This window comes from Streptopelia decaocto (assembly GCF_964273445.1).
Source record: "Streptopelia decaocto genome assembly, chromosome: 7".
In the NCBI taxonomy this organism is placed as follows: domain Eukaryota; kingdom Metazoa; phylum Chordata; class Aves; order Columbiformes; family Columbidae; genus Streptopelia; species Streptopelia decaocto.
This window is the reverse complement of record NC_138661.1, coordinates 11202347-11222636: the sequence shown is the minus strand read 5'-3', so window position 1 is coordinate 11222636 and position 20290 is coordinate 11202347. Positions and strand designations below refer to the sequence as shown.

The window sequence follows — 20290 nt, the reverse complement described above, 5'->3', positions numbered from 1 at the left end:
AACCCAGGGCTGCTGCGGGGGGCGAAGGGTGGCTGGACCCCGGGGACGGACAGGGCTCCCGCTGACCGACCCCCGGAGGAGTGGGCGGGGGGGGGGGGCGGGTAGGAGTCGCCACACAAGGACGCGCTCGCCCCGGCCCCGCTCGCCACCCCCGCCCCGCCGCAGCCCTTAGCAACAAGCCGCCGGCGCCGGCCTCCCCGGCGCGGCCGGGCGGGGGGCGGGCCCTTCCGGTTCATGTCGGAGCTGGGCTCGGCGCGGAGGAAGCCGGGCGGCCATCTTGGCTCGACGGGGAGCGGCGGAGGGGCGGGGGGCAGGCAGGGCAGAGTCAGGCGGGCAGCCAGCTTCTCCAGCCCGGCCGCGGCCCGCGGGGTGCCGGCCTTCTCGGAGCCTGGAGCGGGCGGGTAGGGGCGGGCCGGGATGCGAGCGGCGGCCCGGTGAAGCGGGGCCGCGGCGGGCGAAGGAGAGGGGAGCCCCCTCGGTAGCGGGCCTGCGCTAGCCGCCGTGCCCCGGCTGCGGCGGAGAGGGGCCGGCGAGAGGAGCCGGGGTGCGCGGCACCCCACTGCCGCCTCCTGCCCGCCCGCCCTGCGCTTCCCTCCCGCTCGTGCCGCTCCCTTGCCGCCTCCCTTCCCTCGGCTCCATCCCTCCCCGCTTGATGAGGCGCCCCCTTCCCCGCTGCTGACCCCCGCGGACCCCGGCCTGGCTGTAGGATGAGCCCGGAGGACTCGGAGGGGGCGAGGCCGCTCTGCGCTCCCTGAGGGGATCTAGCTCGGGCGTGGGGCGCCGCCGGAGGGTGGGGGGCACCGACGTGACGCCGCCCCCCGCCAGCCACCTCGTCCTTCATGGTGGCTCCCTGCGACCACCATCTCGGAGCAGACGCGCAGCCCGGCCCGGGGGCCCGTGTGTGTGTGTGTTTGCGCCGCCGTCGCGGGCAGCGCGGCCGCCCGAGTGAAGGAAAATGTCCACTCGGACTCCATTGCCCACGGTGAACGAGCGCGATACCGAGAACGTGAGTACCGCCGGCCGCGGGGGGACCGGCCCCGCCGGCTCTGGGGGCGCCGGCCCGGGGCGCGGCCGGGGGGCATCGCCCTGCGGGGGGCTGTCATGAACCTCTCACCGCTTCTACTGTTCCCAGAGTACCGCTTTGTGTATTTAAAATGCATTATTTTTTAACTTTCCCACCGCGATGCTCGCCCATTTGGTAGTATTTGTGGGCATTTCTCCCCCAGACCCGGTGTCCCCGCGCTGACGCTTCGTTCGTGTGTCTCTCGGTGGGGGGGATCGGGTTGGTTGTGTCGGTAAAGGGGAAGAGAAGGGGTCTGCGGTGGGGAGGGGGTTCCCGGGGAGTTGCTGTTTTCTAATGCACGAAGTTACCGCTAAAAGCAGCCGAATAAACCTCTGGTAAACAGATGGGAATAATTCAGCTTTAGTAGGGGTGGGCTAGGTGACCTAGATAATAGGCCTCTTCCATGCTTAATTTGCAGGGTTCTCGATGGTAATGACGCTGTTAGACTAGTCACCTGTTCAGATGACATTAAAAGGGTTTCTTTATTGGAATTACCTTCCAGACAAGGGAGCCTGTACTTCCTCTCCCCCCCCACGCCACCCTCCCCCCTCCCCTTTTTTTTCCTTAACAAAGCCAGGGTTTAGGAATTGACACTTTATTTACAAGATTGAGTCAAACACTGTATTAACAATCACACAGGTCGTATGCTAGAGGAAAAAGAAAGGGGAAAAAAAAAAAGTCCTACCACGTGAGCAGATAGCCACAAATGGAGCTCGTTAGGAGACTCCCTTTCTGCAGATAGGAACTGTATTTCTTTTAAGTTAAAACTTACTTGATCCTGGTGTATCCTGTCTGACCATTTTTCTGTATAGGCTCTGACATGTCTCCAAATGATAAACAGGAGGGAGTTGTCACTCACTGCAGCCTAAAAGCAGTCAATCAGTGAACTTTGTATTCAGCTTTCTGTAAAGGCTATCTGATATTCTTTAGAAGACAGATGCTAAGCTTGACAGAGGAGGTTTTTTTGTTTTTTTTTTTTTTTTTTTTTGTGAGGCTGCTCATGTTTTGGACTGGCATAAAAAGTGGAAACTTTGGTTAAAGATCAGGAAAAACTGTTGGATTGTTCCAGACCATAAATAGTCCAAGAAAAGTGATGGTAGCCCCATTGTTTAAAACAAGACCAGACAAAGCGTTAGAAAACATGCTGCACGGAACAATTACTGCGTTACTAGGGATTTAGATTTTATTGACATAATAGGCACTTCTAACTTCTGTGATCTTTATTTGTTTTAGCACTAGATGCAACCTGCAGGCTAAGGGCTGTATTGAGCAAAAAGCCAAGTAAGCATATTTGGTTGTAAAATCTCAATGAGCTTCCTGCCTTGTGGAAGAAAATAATTAAAATACTATGCCGCCCTTCCTATGCCATGGGGAAAGTTGAAGTTGTAGCATACTCTACAAAATACTATACAAAGGTTATTTGGATAATTGTTTTAGTCTTTAAGCAAACCTGACTGAGGTTTTCAAGCTCCATGTATATGTGTGTAGGCCACTCAGTAAATCATTTTAGAAAATGTTCAGATCAGGTTCTCTAATTAATTAAAACTCTACTATGGATAACTTGACAGTGGAAAGACCTAGTATGTGCTTGAGCAAATACATTATTCACAAGCTGTGTGTTCTGGCACTTGAAGTTAGATTTTTACATGTCTTCCACTTAAGGCACCTTGTTCTCACTTCAAAATATTGGTCTAACACTTCTCTTTAGTAATTTTCATAGTTTAACATAAATGAATTGTCTTGCTTGCAGATGAATTGCTTTAGGTTTAGATTAAGGCATATTTTTCAGCTGCTGTAATCTGGGCTGGTGACCACAGAAGTACCTGTAGGTAGTGATATTGATAGGGAGCAATTAATCCAAGTACCCACCAAATCCATTGAACCAACCCCCCAGTACAACACTGTATCCCCCAAGAAGCTTTGTCTCTGATGGTCTGCCATCAGCTATCTAGAAATTCACCGAAAAACATTCTGTTCAGCCTTGCTTAAAACTAAATTTAAATCTGACATTTAGTCTTTCTGAATTACCCCTACAGGTGAGAATACCAGGTCTGGTTTTTAATAACAAATGTGACAATTTTGATATTTCAACTAACTGTTCTTCTGTCTCAAAGCTGGGTGTGTTGTGTTGGCAGGTAAATTGAACCTGTGATTCTCTTTCACATAAGAGAAGTCTAATTAGTTAATATTCATAGGACTCTTTGAAGCTCGGGTGGGAAGAGGCTTAAGAGGTGCCAAGGTATCCAGCCAGCCTTTGGGCCATGGTTATGGACCCCCTTAACGTCTTCTCTGTACTTGGAAGGTTACCACTGCTGACAAAGACTTGGCTGGTGTTGAATCGTGCTGATCATAGCTTATCCGTGCCTATACTTGCAGTTTTGAAAATGAAGTTAGCCTCCAGAATGACGGTGAGCGTAAATTATCATTGTCTGTGCTTGCAGTTAACCATGTTCAGTGGTTGGCAACTCCTGTTGAATAGACAAGGTCGAATTGTCAGTACTTGATTTTTTTTTTCTTTTTTTTTTTTTTACCGCAGTGTATACTATTTCCTATAGAGACACTTCATGCATGTACCGCTGAAGTGGAAATACTGTCACAGTGACTTTCCCCAAAAGCCACTCACAGCTATCAAGCCTTTAGTGCCTTTGAGACGAAAGAATTTAGCTCCGAGTCACCTGGTTTTGAGAGGAAAGGCATCCCAGATGATCTGTGATCATAGGAACTTCACACTTGGACAGTTGCAAGCTGGCTGCTGGCCTGCGATGATCTGGCTTCTCACTGCAAAGGTGGAGCAGCTCCTTGTTGGCCCTGTCTTGTGCAGCAGTGGCTGCCGGCTCCTTAGAGGACAGAAGGGAAGCAGAGGATCGTATCTTTTCTGTCTTCTTCAGAATTATGTCCTGCATGGGGGAGAAAAAGCAACAGGGGCAGCAGAGACCCCCTTCATCCAAAACTGGGAGACAAGGTAGACACAGAAAAAGGACCTGTAGGTGACAGAAGAATGAGTAAACTTGTTCTACTAGTGGTGAGGAGGAAGAGAGAGAAGATGAAAGAGGAAGGAGTGTGGAAACACAATGGGAAAGGAAGGTAGATGGTGGAAAACAAAAGATGAGACACACAGGAATGTGCATGTGGCAGGATGGAGGACAACTACTGACAAAGCAATAGGAGCAGAAGAAACAAGATTGTGGGGAGTAGGACAAATACCCATTAAAAAATAAGCAGAGAGTGGCAAGATGAGAGAGAACTGTAGATAGAAACAAGGAAATACAGGTAGTATGGAGGCCAGATATATATATATATATATATATATAAATATATATTTTTTTTTAAGAGCAGAAGATAGTAAAGAAAAATCTTAGACTAAACAGTTTAATTTGAACCTCTGTGTCTATTGCACAGCTGTGTTCTTTGAGGGGAAAAAAAGGTGTTTTGAATGTGTTGGTACTGCAGGCCAATCTGAATTAAAAATTTAAGGAAGTTGAGAAAAGCGAGACTAAAATATACTTTTATCTCCATGACTGTGCCTAATGTGAAAAAATTGCTATTGAAAAATGCCAGTGTGATGGCAGCTATGCTTGTGCAAGTCTATACAAAAGGATTCTGTGCAGCAAAAGTATCTTATTTATTTATTTTTTTTTTTAATTTAAAAAGGTTTAGTAAAGGCAGGGTTAGGTTCAAAAATTTAAGATACTGTGAAGGTTAGTGCAGTACCTCTTGATTTATTACCAATTAGCTAAGAAATGCATTACAGCATTTGCAGACAATATGCAAGCTCGCATTATTCTATAGATTATTTATCAGTCTTCTCCTATTACAGATAGATCTGTAATCAGAATGCTTTCTTTCATGGCATGAAATCCTGTTGTTTTTTCTTTTTTTTTTTTTTTGAAGGAGAGGGTGAGGACTGTGCCTATAACCAAGAGTTCTGGTAGATTTTCTTCTACAGAGACTATCTACATTCTTCCATATTTTTCACCAGTTGTCATAAATGTTCTGGTTTTGATTAAATTAGGTGAAGGTGGCAAACCAACTAGAAATAAAATATGCTTTAGGAATTCATCTGGGATGTATTTTTTTAAGTCCAAATTTTCACAGAGCAGGAAAATTCTTTTTGTGTATTTCTTAACTGCATGGGATGCCTGATAGGTCCCATACTGTGTTTGTACTCAAAAAAAAAAAAACCTGATGAGGTTGTGTGGCATTGCGAGTCAGCCACCAGCTGTGAGTATTTTCGCATTTTGAGGTGAGTGGTTTTGTTCTTCAGCTCTGCTAAGCAGCCTGTGCTGTGTTGTTTCATCGTTTGGTGTCCCCGTTGGTGTGAAGCGACAGGGGGCTGCTGGGGGCGTCAGCCTGGGATGCCTTTTCCCACCTGTGGTTTGTGCCAGCGCTGATTACCATGGGGTGGTACGACAAGTCTGCTCAGTCCTCTGATAGGACTGAAATGAACCCCTAAGAAAAGTGGGTTTATCCCCATTCTTTGTGGCTGCAAACACTGACTCAGAGGAGAGGATGGGAATGTCCAGTTGAGGTGGGGAAGGCTGGAAATGCTTCTTAACTATTTTTGCTTTGGTTTGATTGAAGCCAGTCACAGCACAGCTCCCTAGGGCTGAGGTAACTTGAGCTGTGCCACAACTGCAAATGGAAATCTAGAATTGCAGTGGTGCACCTTTGAAAGTTGTGTTGTTCTGCTCCTGGAAACAAATGTCTTTTTTTTCTTTTTTTACCTTATTTCAGTAACTCAGAAAAACTGTGCTACTGGACCTTACTCCAGAAGTCGTTCAAAGATCAGACTTAGTTCATGTATTGTATTAGCACCACTGAATGTGACTTAAATTGTGGCCTTAGAAGTAGCGGTCTGAAAGACAGGACACAACTACAGAAATTATTGAAAGAAAATAAGCCCACTCACCTAATATCCTTACCTGCTCTATTCTCCATTTTCATTCTAGTCAAAAGTTGTGTTCGTGTTGATGTAAGACGACAGTTCCTGTTGACTATGCGTCTCAGGTGACTCAAGCCAAAGGAATTTGTAGAGTGGAGGCATTTGTGTCTCCAGATCTCCATTTCATATGATATATAAGTAGCATGTGTCTGCAACTTCCTCTTCTCAGTCAAGTAACGCTGCCTCATGGGTGTCAGCCAGGTCAAAAATGGAGGTCGCTTTTTTTCTTTAGGCTCATGGCATATCAGGGTTGGCTCAGCTTGGTGTGGAGATCATCATCAGGCCCTAAAAATCTTTAGAATGTATGATGAATACATGCTTTCTGCTCTTAAAACATAAACCTGAAAGGTACTGAGTACACATGTGATAACGCTTCAGTCTCCTGGATGAAACCCTTGGGTTGAGAAGAATCCTTGGCCCATAAAGCAGCAAGTTGTTGAGCTCTGTGTATATATACATACATATAAACAAAAATTAACTTTCAAATAAATTTTTTCCTGCAGGGTTAAAGCCTAAACAGAGTTTTCTATCTGCAAGCTCAATGTGGTCTTTGAAAACCAACTGTGAGGTTGTCTTTTTTTTTTTTTTTGTTTAGCATGTAATTACTGACAGTGATGATTCTGGAAACAACTTAGTTGGCAGTATTGTTGATGAAGAATAGAATATGGTTGGCTCTTCAGCTGTTATTCCCCAGGCTGATGTCAATAAATATCCATTTTAATCAGCAGCAAAGAAACTTTGGCTGGAAAGATATGATGAATGTCAGATCTTGATAATGTGAAGCAACAAAAGAGCTCTTTAAAAGCTTTTCTAACTGGCACCAGACTTATCTTTTTGATTATATAAGCAGGATTTCTTCACTGTTGTGTTGTTCAGTGCTAATCATGGAATTACAGATCTACTCTAATACTCTGTATGGAGTATGAACCGAGTGATGTCAAATACACTGGCGGAGGCCATAGTGGTTATACGGGGAAAACCAGACCCCGTACGCCTGCGAAGGGGAGCGTCCTTCCTTTGCTGCAGGCTGTCAGTGCTTCGCTTTCGGCGCTCGGATCCTCGGGGCTGTGCTGCAGGTGTCACTTGCTCTTCCCATTTCTGGTCTGTGGCCGGAACTGTAAACGTGCAACTTTTGCTTTAGGTAGTGATGCTCCTGCTGCCCGGTGAAAGTCATGTCAGTCCATATGTCTCCATCAGGTTGCTCAGTGAAGGGGTTGCATTGCTGTGCTCGGTTGGAGCTGTAGCTGCCTTCTCCTATTACTGCTGGTTTTTGGGTTTGGGGGTTTTTTTGTTTGTTTTTCTTTTTTTTTTTCCTTTATTTTGCTCTCCCCTGCTGAGGTTAGGGAGAATTAGGAATGTGCGTCAAGAGGTATAGCCTGTGTGTGCTAAAGACTGTATTTACTCTTCAGGTTCTCCCTTTAAACTGGTTGTTTGACAAATACGACCTAATTAAACTAGCCACTGATTTTCATGAAGTGTTATACCAGTTGAATGAGTACTACGGCAGGCTGAGAACTGCACACTTTACCTTTGACAACGAAAGCATCCAAATTAGCATTTTCTCCTTTACCAGCTATAATGTATTTCTAGAAGGTCTGTTTGTCTCTCTTGCCAAGTTCTGACCCTCTCAGTTGTTCCACTGGATCACAGCATCCATAGGGTAGGGCTGTAGCACGCTTCAGTGACTAGATCTGCCTTCATGGATTGATAACTGTAGTGCCATGTTGGATAACATTTTGCTTTGTAGGACAGCGTTTAAAGTTTCATGAGATGGAAGCCATAGCTATTCACCCTTAAGACTGATTATGTAGCAAGCTAGTCTGAAAACTGCCTTTTAGTTGTATGTGCTGGAACAAAAAAGTTGGTTATGCCAACGTTGGCATGGACATACTGGGTCTGACCAAATCCACTTTGCTCCCTGTGCTGGTTGGTGCCCTGGTCAGGGGTAGGTGGGAACTAAAATCAGGACAAGTACAGGACATCTTCACCTGATGTCTTCCTATTTTATAATATAGGAAAATAATGTGGTATTTTATAATATGTGATGACTTAGGGATTCCCAGAGTAGTAACTGGTATATAGACAATTGTGGTTGAGTGTTTGCTGTGACACCTCTCGGTGGTTGCCAGAAATGTCTGTGTTTTGACTTTCCAGTAGAATTCCTTCGTCAGCAGTCGCAGGATGCCCTGCTGTGCTGTTCCAGGGATATATGTGCACAATAAGACACTACCTCTGTGAACATCCTTAGGGCTAACCTTTTTTTCCTCTTACACTGAGTCGTACTTAAAGATGTTAATGATAAATGGGAAATAAAATATGACACATTGTTAGAAAGGGCTGCAGTGAAATTTGTATTCAGGTTTCATGTAAAATATTTTTGTGTTTTAAACAATTATGTGTTTCCTGGTAAGTTTTTCTATAAATAAGAGTGCTGGTGGGGAGTGTGCAGCCAGAAATTACCACGTATTTATATGTTGCATGCCCAGGGTAGGGTAATGAAGTCTCCCAAATGTTCATTGTGTCCTGGAATGTTTAGATTAACGTTGCAAGGGATAGGCTTTAAGTACAATTTTTTCTTATTATGATTAAAAATGCTGAATTGAATTAGGTTGTTACTATTGTTACTGATCTGACAGCTTTCCAAGAAATTTTATAATATCACTGTGTATTTCATATGAAGATGAGGTAAAAGCTAAGGTAATAAGTGTTTCTAGAGACTTTCGTAAGATTACATTTTATTAGTTCATTTTGTTGTCGGGAAGGTGGTTTTCACTATTGTATAAAATAAATGCTTAAAAAAAAGTTGATAACCGTTTGTCCTCCCTGCTTTAGAAAGAAAGCTTCCTACTTACTGTAAATAAACATGGATTTTTACAGGTCTTGGGCATTCTGATTTCTTAATGCTTTTCAGCTCTTTGAATGGATATCAGATTCTGTCTCTTCCAGGTTTTTCTCAGCTGTGGGCACCTTCTTAAGCAGTGTAAGAACTTTGACACTAGTCATCCTCTGCACTGTGTGTTTCTAATGCTCTGAATGTTAAGATATCTCTAGCCATACAGATACTCAATAAAGCTAACATTACCCCAGGAGTTTCAGTTACTGGCACCTTCATATTTCATTTGCTTTTTACTTTCTTTTCTTTTTCTTTCTCTTCATGCTAATCATTATCTGGCTATGAAAGGATGTCGGCTCATCATTGGGGGAAGGCTTTTGCGAAAAGGTGGGTTTTGCATTGTGTTCCAAATATAGTTGGTCTTAGGCTCAGTCCCTCCCTCGCAGTGAAGTCTCACAAATGGAGTTGTTTTACTCCATTTCCTTCTGGGTTGAGTAATACAAGGGTGGGGCTGGGGGAGGAAGAGAATACATATTTTTAATGAGACAGGTTGTCTTGTTGGCTTGAAAATTGATAGGTTTTTAGGGAACTCTTCTATTAAGCGAAAAACAAGAAAAAAAAAAAAAAACAACAAAACCAACAACAACAGCAGAACATATAAAACCCCAACAAAAACCAGGCCAAACAAACACACAAAAAAGTGGGGAAAAAAAATCTACCCACCACAACAAAAAAAACCTGAAACCTTTAAAGCATTTAAACGATTTTGAAATGAACCTGATGCATGGCAAGATACATAATAAAGTGCTTTCTTGTCATGAGTGGATTTCAGGTGACTTTTCTTTTAAAAGTGATGGTGAGTGGCTGGTCTGAAGCTGCACAAAACATACAGTCTCCTGGCTTCAGTTCCCTATCTGCTGTATAATGGTCTTTCTTTGGGCTTTTTTGTGATTCCCTCAGCCGTGGTGAGTGTCATGAACAAGTGTTACACTTACACAGAACGCACCTCCAGCTGATACAGCTCACCTAGTACAGTGTATGGAGACTTACTACAAATAAACACATGCTTGACTTAAATTTTACCTTTTCAAGACAAACCCACTGTCTTATTGAAGCCATGTAAATGTGCACCTGGGAAAGAAACCTGAAATTGAACAGAATCTTTGGAGGTCAGGGTTTTGAGAGTCTGCTTGGGAAAAGACAAATGACCTGCACCTCCATTTGGAGCAGAGGATGCGATTGCTATTTTTCTGGGCTGAGATTGGAGCTGTTCGTCTGTGGTGATGGTTTTGTTGCATGAAAGTAGCTGCTGAGGCAACTACCCTGGGAAGTAGCTGAGTACAACCAAATGCTATATATGCCAATGCATGACTTGAACTTTTCCTGGACCATCTATATTTTTGCTTTTTGCCTACACCATTTGGCTTCCCATCTGCCTGTCATGGCTTCTTGAACATGGTTTGGGTGGGAGAAACACTTTTACTCAGTTTTGAGTTTATGCCTTTTGGTACTACATGCTGCCAAGCCCTCTTCTTCCTTCATTTCCATAAGCAAAAGAAAATCCATGTTGAAACTGGGAAGCTATTTTCTGCAGTTTTTAGAAAGCTTGTGCTCTGTTCAATATAATAATTTTGTATTTGACAGGGAAAGGACTTGCTGATAGACTTACTTTGTGAAGGGAAATGAAATCCAAATTAGATATGGTTACAAATGGACAGATTTCTACACAGTGAAACACAGCTATGAGCAAGTAACTGGGAGAGAACTGAACTGCTTAGGAAGACACAACTTGATATTCAAAACCACAGCTGAAAAAGGTCATGTTCTTGAAAAGAAATAATCTGGATTAAGGTGGAAATGCAAACCTCCGTGCAAGGAGATTGTGTTAAATTTACCAACACTAGCCTGAATAAGTTCACAGCTGTTAATTCCTCCCCTTAAGTGCAAAGCTAGAAAGCATGAAAAAAAACCCTGCTGGGACACAAGAAGCCATTCCTCAACAGAGGACAGTGAAGCTCACAAGATATATTAACTGGGACAGTTTAATTTGTGGAATAGAATTTGTTAGCATAACAGAATATTTACCTAATATTGTTTAAATAAAATAAGATATGAGTAAGAACAGTTCTGAATAAGCTGTACACAGGTTCTCTCTTTTGGGAATACATGGTACCTGATGCCCACGTCTCAACTGCCTCATAAGCCAGCTCAAGTCTAACATGGTTTATTAGTTCAAGCACAAGACAGCACAGATCCAGGTACTCTGTTTTAAGAGTCAGCTGTGTGATTCAAAAGCGACCACCTTGTTGACTCTGTCTGCTGGAGAGTGAATGAGAATAAGCTCTGGTTGGAGCTAAGTGGGCTCTTGCTGAAGCCAGCTTGTGTCCCTGTGCCACATGCCCAGGTGTGGAAGGGCTGTCAGCTGAAGAGTTCTATGCACTTCTTTTTCCCAGGTAGGTTATCAGTTCAGTGTAGCGCAATGTAAGTAGCACAGCTGTATTTCCCAGATGCTGTACTTGAAGCAAAAGTGAGCCTTCCCCTAATATATCCAGGAGATATCCTTGTGGCCCTGTACAGAATATAAAATCATAGGATCATAGAACAGTTTGGCTCATCTAGTCCAACCCCCCCTGCCATGAGCAGGGACATCTCCAACCAGATCAGGTTGCTCAGAGCCCCGTCCAGCCTGGCCTGGGATGTCTCCAGGGATGGGGCATCTGCCACATCTATGGGCAACCTGGGCCAGTGTTTCACCACCCTCATTGTAAAAAATTTCTCTCTCACGTCTAGCCCGAATATATCCCCTCTTTTAGTTTAAAGCCGTGACCTCTTGTCCTATCGCAACATGCCCTGCTAAAAAGTCTGTCCCCATCTTTCTTACAGGCCCCTTTTAGGTACTGAAAGGCCACAATAAGGTCTCCCCAGCTCTTGTCCAGGCTGAACAACCCCAACTCTCAGCCTGTCTTCACATCAGAGCTCTTCCAGCCCTCTGATAATTTTTGTGACTCCTCTGGCCCCCCTCCAACAGGTCCATGTCTGTCCTGTACTGAGGGCTCCAGAGCTGGACACAGGACTCCAGGTCGGGTCTCAGCAGAGCAGAGGGGCAGAATCAGCTCCCTTGACCTGGTGGCCACACTCCTTTTCATGCAGCCCAAGATACAGTTGGCCTTCTGGGCTGCCAGCACACATTGCTGGCTCTCTTCCAATATTTCACCCACCAGTATCCCCAAGTCCCAGTTCCTGATTGCTGGGGGTAGCAATGTAGGAGGATGTTAGCGTCTAGCATCAGCAGTTTTTGCTTTATTTTCTTGCTGGTCTGAATAACTTGATCCTTGAAGGTACCAAAGAAGCTGACAGAGAAGTTCTCTGCATTATGTGTTGCAAGGTTTGTTCCAAGTCAAACTTTAGGGGAGTATAGAGGATAGGCCTTGCTGTGTCGGTATGTAGAGGAGTAAATAAGGTAACCTGAACAACCAGCACCAGCCTGGCATTAAGGGCATGCAAAACAGTGACATTGTTGAGACAGGATTTCACTTTAGTAGTTTCTTCAGCTGGGCGCTGGTCTTGTCCTTCACCTGCTTGGGAATTATTGATTGATAAACACCCAGTTGTTACAGGTCTTGATATATTATTGAGAAAAATTGTTATAAAGCATTGAATTTTTACTGGATCTTGTTATGGGTGTGCTTCTTGTTCCTTTGCCAGTTATTGGTGATCTGGAAGAGATGTGTACTACTGCTCGATAAAACTAGGATAAAGATTGCTGCCGTATTAAATAGGGCGGGATAGGCCAGTCCTTGGGAACACGTAATAAGCTGCATGTAAGGAACCTCTGTATTTCACTTCAACCAGATGTGAGATCATACATGTAAGGAACTAGGAATGAAAGTTGTCATGTGTGGTAAAGGTATGGGAAGCTATGAGTGTTAAAAAGCATTAGGGTCAGTGTTGGAAATGTAGGAGAGGGTTCTGAAAGACCCGCAAGAAATGTTTTCTGTATTATTCTTACAGCAACCTTTTTAGGGAGATAGATAGATGTAGAGATTTATATAACCTATTAAAGGGATGGGGTAATGTGATCATAGTAATTAAGTACCTATATGGGAAGTCCAAAACTGGTAACAATGCAGTAACCAGGGAATAAGGAGAAGCTAAAGCCAGATTGATACTAAAACATGATATGCACCACAGTGTGTTTGTTTTTAATAGTAACTATCGAAACAATTTTCCAAGAATTGCCATAGACTTTTATAAGTAGCATTTCTTAAATGAAATTAATGTCTTTTTAAAAATAATTTGATCACAGCACTCGAATTATAAAACACGTAATTATAAAACAAGGAACTAAAGATGCCAGAGTATATGGTCACAAAGTTATATCAGGTTATTAAATAGAGTGTGAAACTTGCCAATGCCATGCAAACATGGATTTGTTCATGTATGCCTGTACCATGGTTGTTAACTCTTGAGTTACAATCTCACATCTTTATGCTACAGTGATTTTTCAGACCAAGTGTTGCTGTATACTGGATTTTTCGTTGTCCCTGTTGGGTTTCAGCAAGAGTTGTAGTAGAAAAGCAAGATCTGGGATTTCTGGGCTGGCTGTAAATTTAGCTTGTCATCTTCTGTGTAGCTGAACTTTTATTTGGTGCACACTTGCAGACTACTGAGCATTCCTGACTAATACTTGAATTTGTGGAGTTGGCGTGTAGACCTCAGCTGTGAGTTGAGAACTAAGGGACAGGAGGGGACCTGCTCGTTCTTAAACAGGCTCTCTATTGCGAAATGAGAAAATATTTCACTGTTATCTTAACCATGTGATCTAATGAATAAAGGCTATTATAGGTATGGTATATACCCATTAATTTTTACAGTTAAGAGGTGTTTGAGGAAACTGAGTGAAAGGAATTTAACAGATTGCAGACAGTGTCTCAGGTCTCTGTAACTGGTGCTCAGCGTATTGAATATCTGAGGTTTCAATACAATTAGGTGAGGTTTCTTCCCTTGTTCTCCAGACCATCCTGGGTATTTTCAGTCATGAGATTTTGGAACAGGAGTCTAGTACAAGAGAAAAAAGCCCTTTTATTATTTAATCAGTAGTACTAAACTGTCCAATAAGGGTGAACATTTTACTGTGTGTGCTTTTGGAAAAGCGTTCTTCATGTCTCTTTTCCGAAGGCTTTCCTGCTCTGGTTAGGCATAGTAATGCAAATGAGAAAAAATATGGAACCTCCCTGTTCCATAACTGATTTGACAGTCCACTTAAGTTACTTAAAAATGCTGAACTATTGCTGCAATTCGGGTGATGTTCTACTTGGTCTTTACCAGGTGATGAAATGGATTATGAATTGGGAACCTCTTTATTGTCCCCAGCAGAGCAAAGTTCGGTGTGAATCTGAAGTTTGAGTTGGGTCCTTTGAAGGTTTCTTCAAAGGAGTTGCTAATAGTTTTGAATGCTGCATGCTTCTCATCATTTACGTGTTTTGTCTTGATTTCCTGGCCTTATCTGTATGTTTTTATTGCAGCACACGTCCCATGGAGATGGACGGCAGGAAGTTTCCTCTCGAACTGGGCGCTCTGGAGCTCGCTGCAGGAACTCTATAGCCTCCTGCGCAGATGAGCAGCCGCACATTGGAAATTACAGACTCCTTAAAACGATTGGAAAGGGGAATTTTGCAAAAGTAAAACTGGCAAGGCACATCCTAACTGGCAGAGAGGTAAAGTAGTATGGCTGTAAACAGTTGTGAATTGCAGTAGGTGTGAAGGTTCTCTTAGGATAGCATCATGTAAGACTGTGAACATTTAGCATATTTTTACTAGAGATGATGCCACTGATGGAGAAAAAAAAGATAGAAATGGAAAACTGTATTTTTTTAGTAGTGATTACAAAAAAATTTCTCTTGAAAATGGTCTCTTAAATTTGTGGTTTTGACAAGTCCCTGTCCAGCTGAATTGTGTTCGTTTTTTACTAGAATTCTGTGCTAAATCCTCCATTCCCAAAAAAGGTCTCAATAGGTAGCAATTAAACAAGCTTGCTGGAAGACTGCCTCTTGATGTCTGCACCATGCAGGGCTGTATTGGAGGGGAAGCCAACGATGAGAACCGATATAAATATATCTTCTTGATTATGGTCTGAGTAGCCCAAATGTGGTATTTTCTTGCCAAAGTGATATATCTCCCAGGAGTTCTGGTGTCTGCAGTGCTGGGCAGCCTCAGGAAGACTCTCCAGTTTGTTCGGAGCTGGTTTGTGTCTCTGCTACTCAGTGTTGTGTGGTAGAGAAAAGCTTTCTCTTCTCTCTCTTCTCAGTTCCATAATTAGTTCTTGCATGCCATTGCAGTGCAATTAATAACTTGCACTTCGTGGTGGTTCTGATTTGGTGAGCTATAGTCCTGTTTGCTTGTTACAAGAGGGTGTTTCTTGGTGCTGTTTTATTAATAGCAACTCTACATACTGAAAAAGGGAGAAACACCTTGTTGACCTTTTCTTGCCAAACCTGTCTAATGGAGTAAATGTTTGCTGATACTGGCAAGGACTTCTAAAGAAAGCTATGTGGCTGACTGCAGCGCTTTACGGGAATGTTTTTTTCTGAGCTAATACAGAGTTCAGTAGCAGTAGGAGGAAGAGTGGGGACATCATTTTGCAAAAGTTTTTGGGAGGGATTTATTTTTTTTTTTAAGCTGACAGTTGTGGTGATCAGCAGTTGTCTTCTGGTGTTGAAGTCAGTGCTCGTTTGTAGACAAAGTTTTTAATTAATTGCTTTCCACTTAACTTCACTCCTCTTCTTACTGATAATTAACACAGGAAAGCCAAATACTTGGTTAGTATTTCTTTGCTATTGTTCTAGGAGTTGGAGATAGAAATTGTATCACACATTGCTTTGCAAAAATTGGAGTTTATTTTCTCTTACTTGCATGTAACTGTTGACCTCTCATGCATTATTTTTGTTGGAAATTCCAACAAATAAAGTGACAGTGTAAAATCTTTGGCCAAATTTGGAAAGATTTAAGTACTAGGTTTCTTTAACTCTCATGGAATAGATGTAATTCAGTCAGTTCAGAGAATAAATGCTTTCCAGGGTGTGACCATTGGTCCTGGTTACCTAGAATAAGTGGCCTTCCTTTAAAGGGAACAATTAAGCTAGTTTTATAGGAATATCTTGAACGTTTTTTAAATTTTTTTTCCCCTTGTAAGAGAGATAATTAAAAGTTTCTCTTCTTGCCAGGTGAACTGTACAGCGTTAATAATAATTATGAATTTTAGATGTGTATGACCAGAATGGTTCACAATATTCTGGATAACAATTTCCCCAGTGTCATTAATTTACCCTTGGCCTTACAGAAGTCTTCATCTGATCAGGCTTTAGATTGTGCTAACCTTTTTTGTGGCTGTCACATTGATGTATTTTGGTTGTGATCAGCAACAGCACCTTGTACTTTGTTGAATCGCGCTTTCTTTGCTAACTCACCTCCAAGGTTGTTTATATCAGTTTTCATTGTATTTGGTGGTGCCTCTTAACTCCTTCAGCAGACTTAATCATTATGGCCAAGGCCACTGATACAGATATTAAACAAGATCGTTCCCAAGTCCTGTCCTTGAAAAACTCTTACTCATTTATTTCCAACCTGGTATCTCTTCAGCCGTTTTTTTTTTTTAATTAAAAAAGCTCTGTGCACATTTCGGCTTATCTAGTTCTATAATTTCCATGCATCCTCCTAGATGAGGCTTTACAGTGGTCGAGATAGTCATATATTGTGTGTTTCCATCAGCACAATTAACTGTAGGAAAATATGTTGCATTTAACCCTTTTGTCTGTTTCCCTGTTTTTTCTCTGAAAGTTTCGAGTCAATAATTTTGTGGTAAGTGGCTCTGCTAGGTGGGAAAAAAAAGTCTGACAATTTCTAAACCTGTGTTGCTGTTTTATTCTTGATATATATTAGAAATCTCTGCTACAATAATGCCTTTTTTTTTCTTTTGCCTTTAAACCTGCCACTCTTAAGAATTCCACGATAGTGTTCTCAGTCTGGCCTCAGCCACTCATCTTCCTGAATGTGGGATTTCCTGCTTTACACACTCATTCCTGCTGGCTGTCCTGTCTTTGTTCCTCTTCTTTTTTCCATCTTGTGTACCAAAACCTAAAATAAAACACTTGGATTTGGGAGACATGCTTAAATGAGTTTTCATCTCTACTGTATCCTTGCTGTATTTGAACCCTACTTATCTTGTCTTTGTTATCTGTGTGGCTGTTCTTAATGTCCTTGTAAGTGTCCAGTTCAGTTTCACTTTTATGAGAATTCCTTCTTTATATCTCTGTGCTGATTAGCTTCTAAATCACGCAGCAGATCAGCACTTTTCTGTCACTTCTTGGTAGGAGGGTGTGTTTGTTCAAGCATTCTTCTGGGGTAGCTGCTCATCTCCTTACATCTGGAGCCCTTCCCCATGAATTTTCCTGTTGCCTGAGATACAGCTTTCATCTCTCCAGCTGGATTAAGTTCCAGTACTCTTTTTCATTTCCATCTTTTGTGTGTCTGCAGGATGTATGATGAGAGCCCAGCCTCACGTTACGGAAGGGGAGAAATGTTTGGCCTATTAGAGGGTGATCAGAACACCAACCTAACTTGAGAGGGTTGAATTGTCCTGCCGAGAAGCACATGGCCTTCTGCTCATGGCAGAGGTCTGGAGGGTGGGTCAGCTCCACTGCAATGGAGCTGGAGTTTGGAAACACACTCTTTCCAGATCCTCTGTCTAGGAGAGTTTTATTTGTAGTCTGTCTGCCCTTTTGAAACTGAGAATCTTCATTGTAAATCTGCTTTTGTTAATTCTTTGACTTTAAGCCATGTGTTTTCTGTTGTGGCTTATCAAAGGTGATTTCCTCTGACAAGTTTTCCATACTTGCCAAAATTAATCTAAAAGATAGAACTACCTTTTGCTGTTACCAAAGTGGTTGAAATCACAGCCAAAAATATATGGATCCTTCTGTTTGTTAAAGGCATGTGCTCAGTTAATAGCAAGAAAGTTGAAGTTTCCTAGTGAGACAGGATTCTTTCAGGATTCAAGTCTGACTCCAAGGAATCTATTGTCATCTTCCTTCTGTTCTTCTCTTGGAAAAAGTGAAATTTAAGAGGGAGAAAACATTCTGAATGGTGGCGATTTGGCCAGTTTGCTCAGTGTCTCAACTTTGTTCTGATTGCTTTAACTCTCTAATTCAAGCCATGTAGGAGGAATATTTTAAGTCATGTTATTGTGGATGATGAAAGCAAAGTTAATTTTAATTCTACTAATAATCTCACACAGAATATCATGGCTGATGCAGCAGTGTCACAGTGTATGTGGACTTGCATTCTTCCAGCCTTGGCCATAGCACACAATGCTTGAAATCATTCCAGATTCACTTTGTGTAGAGAGCAAAGTTTCTGCTTTGGAAGGCAATTTGTTGCTTTAGTAACTGTGCTTAGTGAAACGGAGAATCATCTTTCTCAGGCTCATCAGAACTATTCTTGAGGGCAGGCTCCCTTTGCCTGGGATTTGGAGACCTTATCAAGGCACCTGAAATTGTTCCCTATTCTGATGATGGGTTCAAGCTCTCAGTCAGTGTTAACACAGTGTTCTCTCGGTGTTCAAGTGGATAGGAATTCTCTAAATTCATCTCGCCTTTAAGGCTATAATTAGTGCCCTGAACAGGCCTATGAGTCTGCCTTTCAGAAAACTGAGGTGTGTACCTTCCCTGGACCTTCAGGGCTGGATTTGTTTGCCAGTGTCTGAGACCTCTCTGATCATCTGGCCCCGATGCACCGTGAGAGAGGTCAGCTGTGTTTTGCAGAAACCACATAACTTAAGACTTTGTGGATTGAAACAAGTTTACGTCTTTCAAAGATTCACCTGGACGGTAGAACTCAGAACACAAATGCAACTTTTTCTGAGTGGAATGCACTTACCGAGCCAACAGCCATCTTCTGTGGCATAGGTAGTCTTGGGACACCGGTTGACTTTCAGATAACATTATCTGCTGTTGAAAAAGGCAGCGGCCACTCTACATCCAGCATGGATTTGTCAGAGATTACAGGAAGTGAATAACTTTGTTACCTACGTTACAGCAGTAGGTAAAAAGGTAGAGATAAAAATCTTGGTTTCGTACACAGCAGCTGATATAAAAATACCTATTGCTTAATGCGTTAGTTTGTATTTTTGAAGCTATTTCTCAAGGTTTTGTAATGGAATTTTGCCTCAGGAAATAGTGATCTTTAATTTCAGTAGCATACCTTAGAAAAAAACACTCCTTGAAGCAAAAATATTCTTAGATGGCTTCTTGGTGACATCTCATCGTATCTTGCCATCTAGAAAGGCTCAAAATAAGTCTTGAATCTCAGTTTCAGAAAACACCTTATCCATCATATAATTCTGTGATTCACCCAGGTGCTGAACACTGCGTTCCCCTCTTACCCTCTCCATCATGATGATCTATCCATGTGTTTTTGCACTTGAATATAGGGATATAAATTTACTTTGATGTAAGATATTCTTTATTCCATACGTTGCCAACCCCAAGTTAATGAGATGACAAAGACAGCACGGAGCGATGCAGGGAAATGGGAGCTGTGGCCTGGGAAGGAGCAGCATCAACTGTTTGAGCCAAAAATTCCAGGGAAATTGAAAGCCCTTGCTGTGCACCAGTGAGGTATTATAATCAGCTGAGTTGCAGCATCTTGCCTCTTTGAGAAGCACCATCTCCTTGGCTTCTGTAGTTTTTTCTGGCATGTTTAGTCTCTAATTTAGAAAGGAAAAATACAAATTGGCACATAATACTAGAAAGATTCCCATTTCCTCTTCTAAATCGTCCTGTATCCAAACTGCGTTGTACTGGAGCTCATATCTGTTGCCTGTTCATTGCCTCCAATCTTCAGGTTGGGACTAGTTACCATAGTACTGAATTTCTGTTTTGCTTATTTTGTGAAATTTTTACATTGTTCTTTAATATTTCTGTGCAGTACTTAGCAAGAAGATGAGAACCAGCAAAGGAATGAACTTGCTGAAATTGTTTTACTACAGTCAATGGGTTTTTGTTAATGCACAAGTAATTTTTCTTTTCATATCCATTAGGGAGCAAATAATTGATTCAAATATTCCATGAATTTCCAAAGCTGAACTTAGTCCTTGGAAAATCTGCATAGAATTACTTTCAGTTTGCTCTGAAATCTCTACTTTTAGAAGCATCTTCACAAACTGTCAGTGCCCAGTCAGTACTGTGTAATCTGTTGTGTAATTACACTGTGTAAATACTCTCTGTAGGCACATTGTTCTCTATCGGGGCCCCGTCTGGTGTTGGAGCTTCCACTGTAATAAGTGCGATGGTCTCAATGTCAATCAAAAGACTAAGTGAGCTTCTCTCATCTTAATACGCTTAAGATACTAGGGTTATTTCCGCTCTCCCATTTAGTTTCTTGCAGTAGAAGTAAG

At 42.4% G+C, this 20290-nt stretch overlaps 1 protein-coding gene across 12 annotated transcripts in view; it reads left to right on the top strand.

The window, feature by feature from the left end:
- The first annotated feature begins 274 nt into the window (after positions 1-274).
- MARK3 (microtubule affinity regulating kinase 3) overlaps positions 275-20290 on the top strand; it is a 64646-nt gene continuing 44630 nt past the window's right edge. For 5 of the 12 annotated variants that reach the window (XM_082059603.1, XM_082059608.1, XM_082059607.1 and 2 more), the window contains exons 1-3: positions 275-1006; positions 9187-9225; positions 14364-14555. In XM_082059603.1, coding sequence (XP_081915729.1) covers positions 956-1006; positions 9187-9225; positions 14364-14555 — 282 coding nt within the window. In that variant the 5' untranslated portion in view covers positions 275-955. The remainder of the gene's footprint in view (positions 1007-9186; positions 9226-14363; positions 14556-20290) is intronic. The other 7 variants (XM_082059604.1, XM_082059602.1, XM_082059610.1 and 4 more) reach the window with 4 other exon arrangements.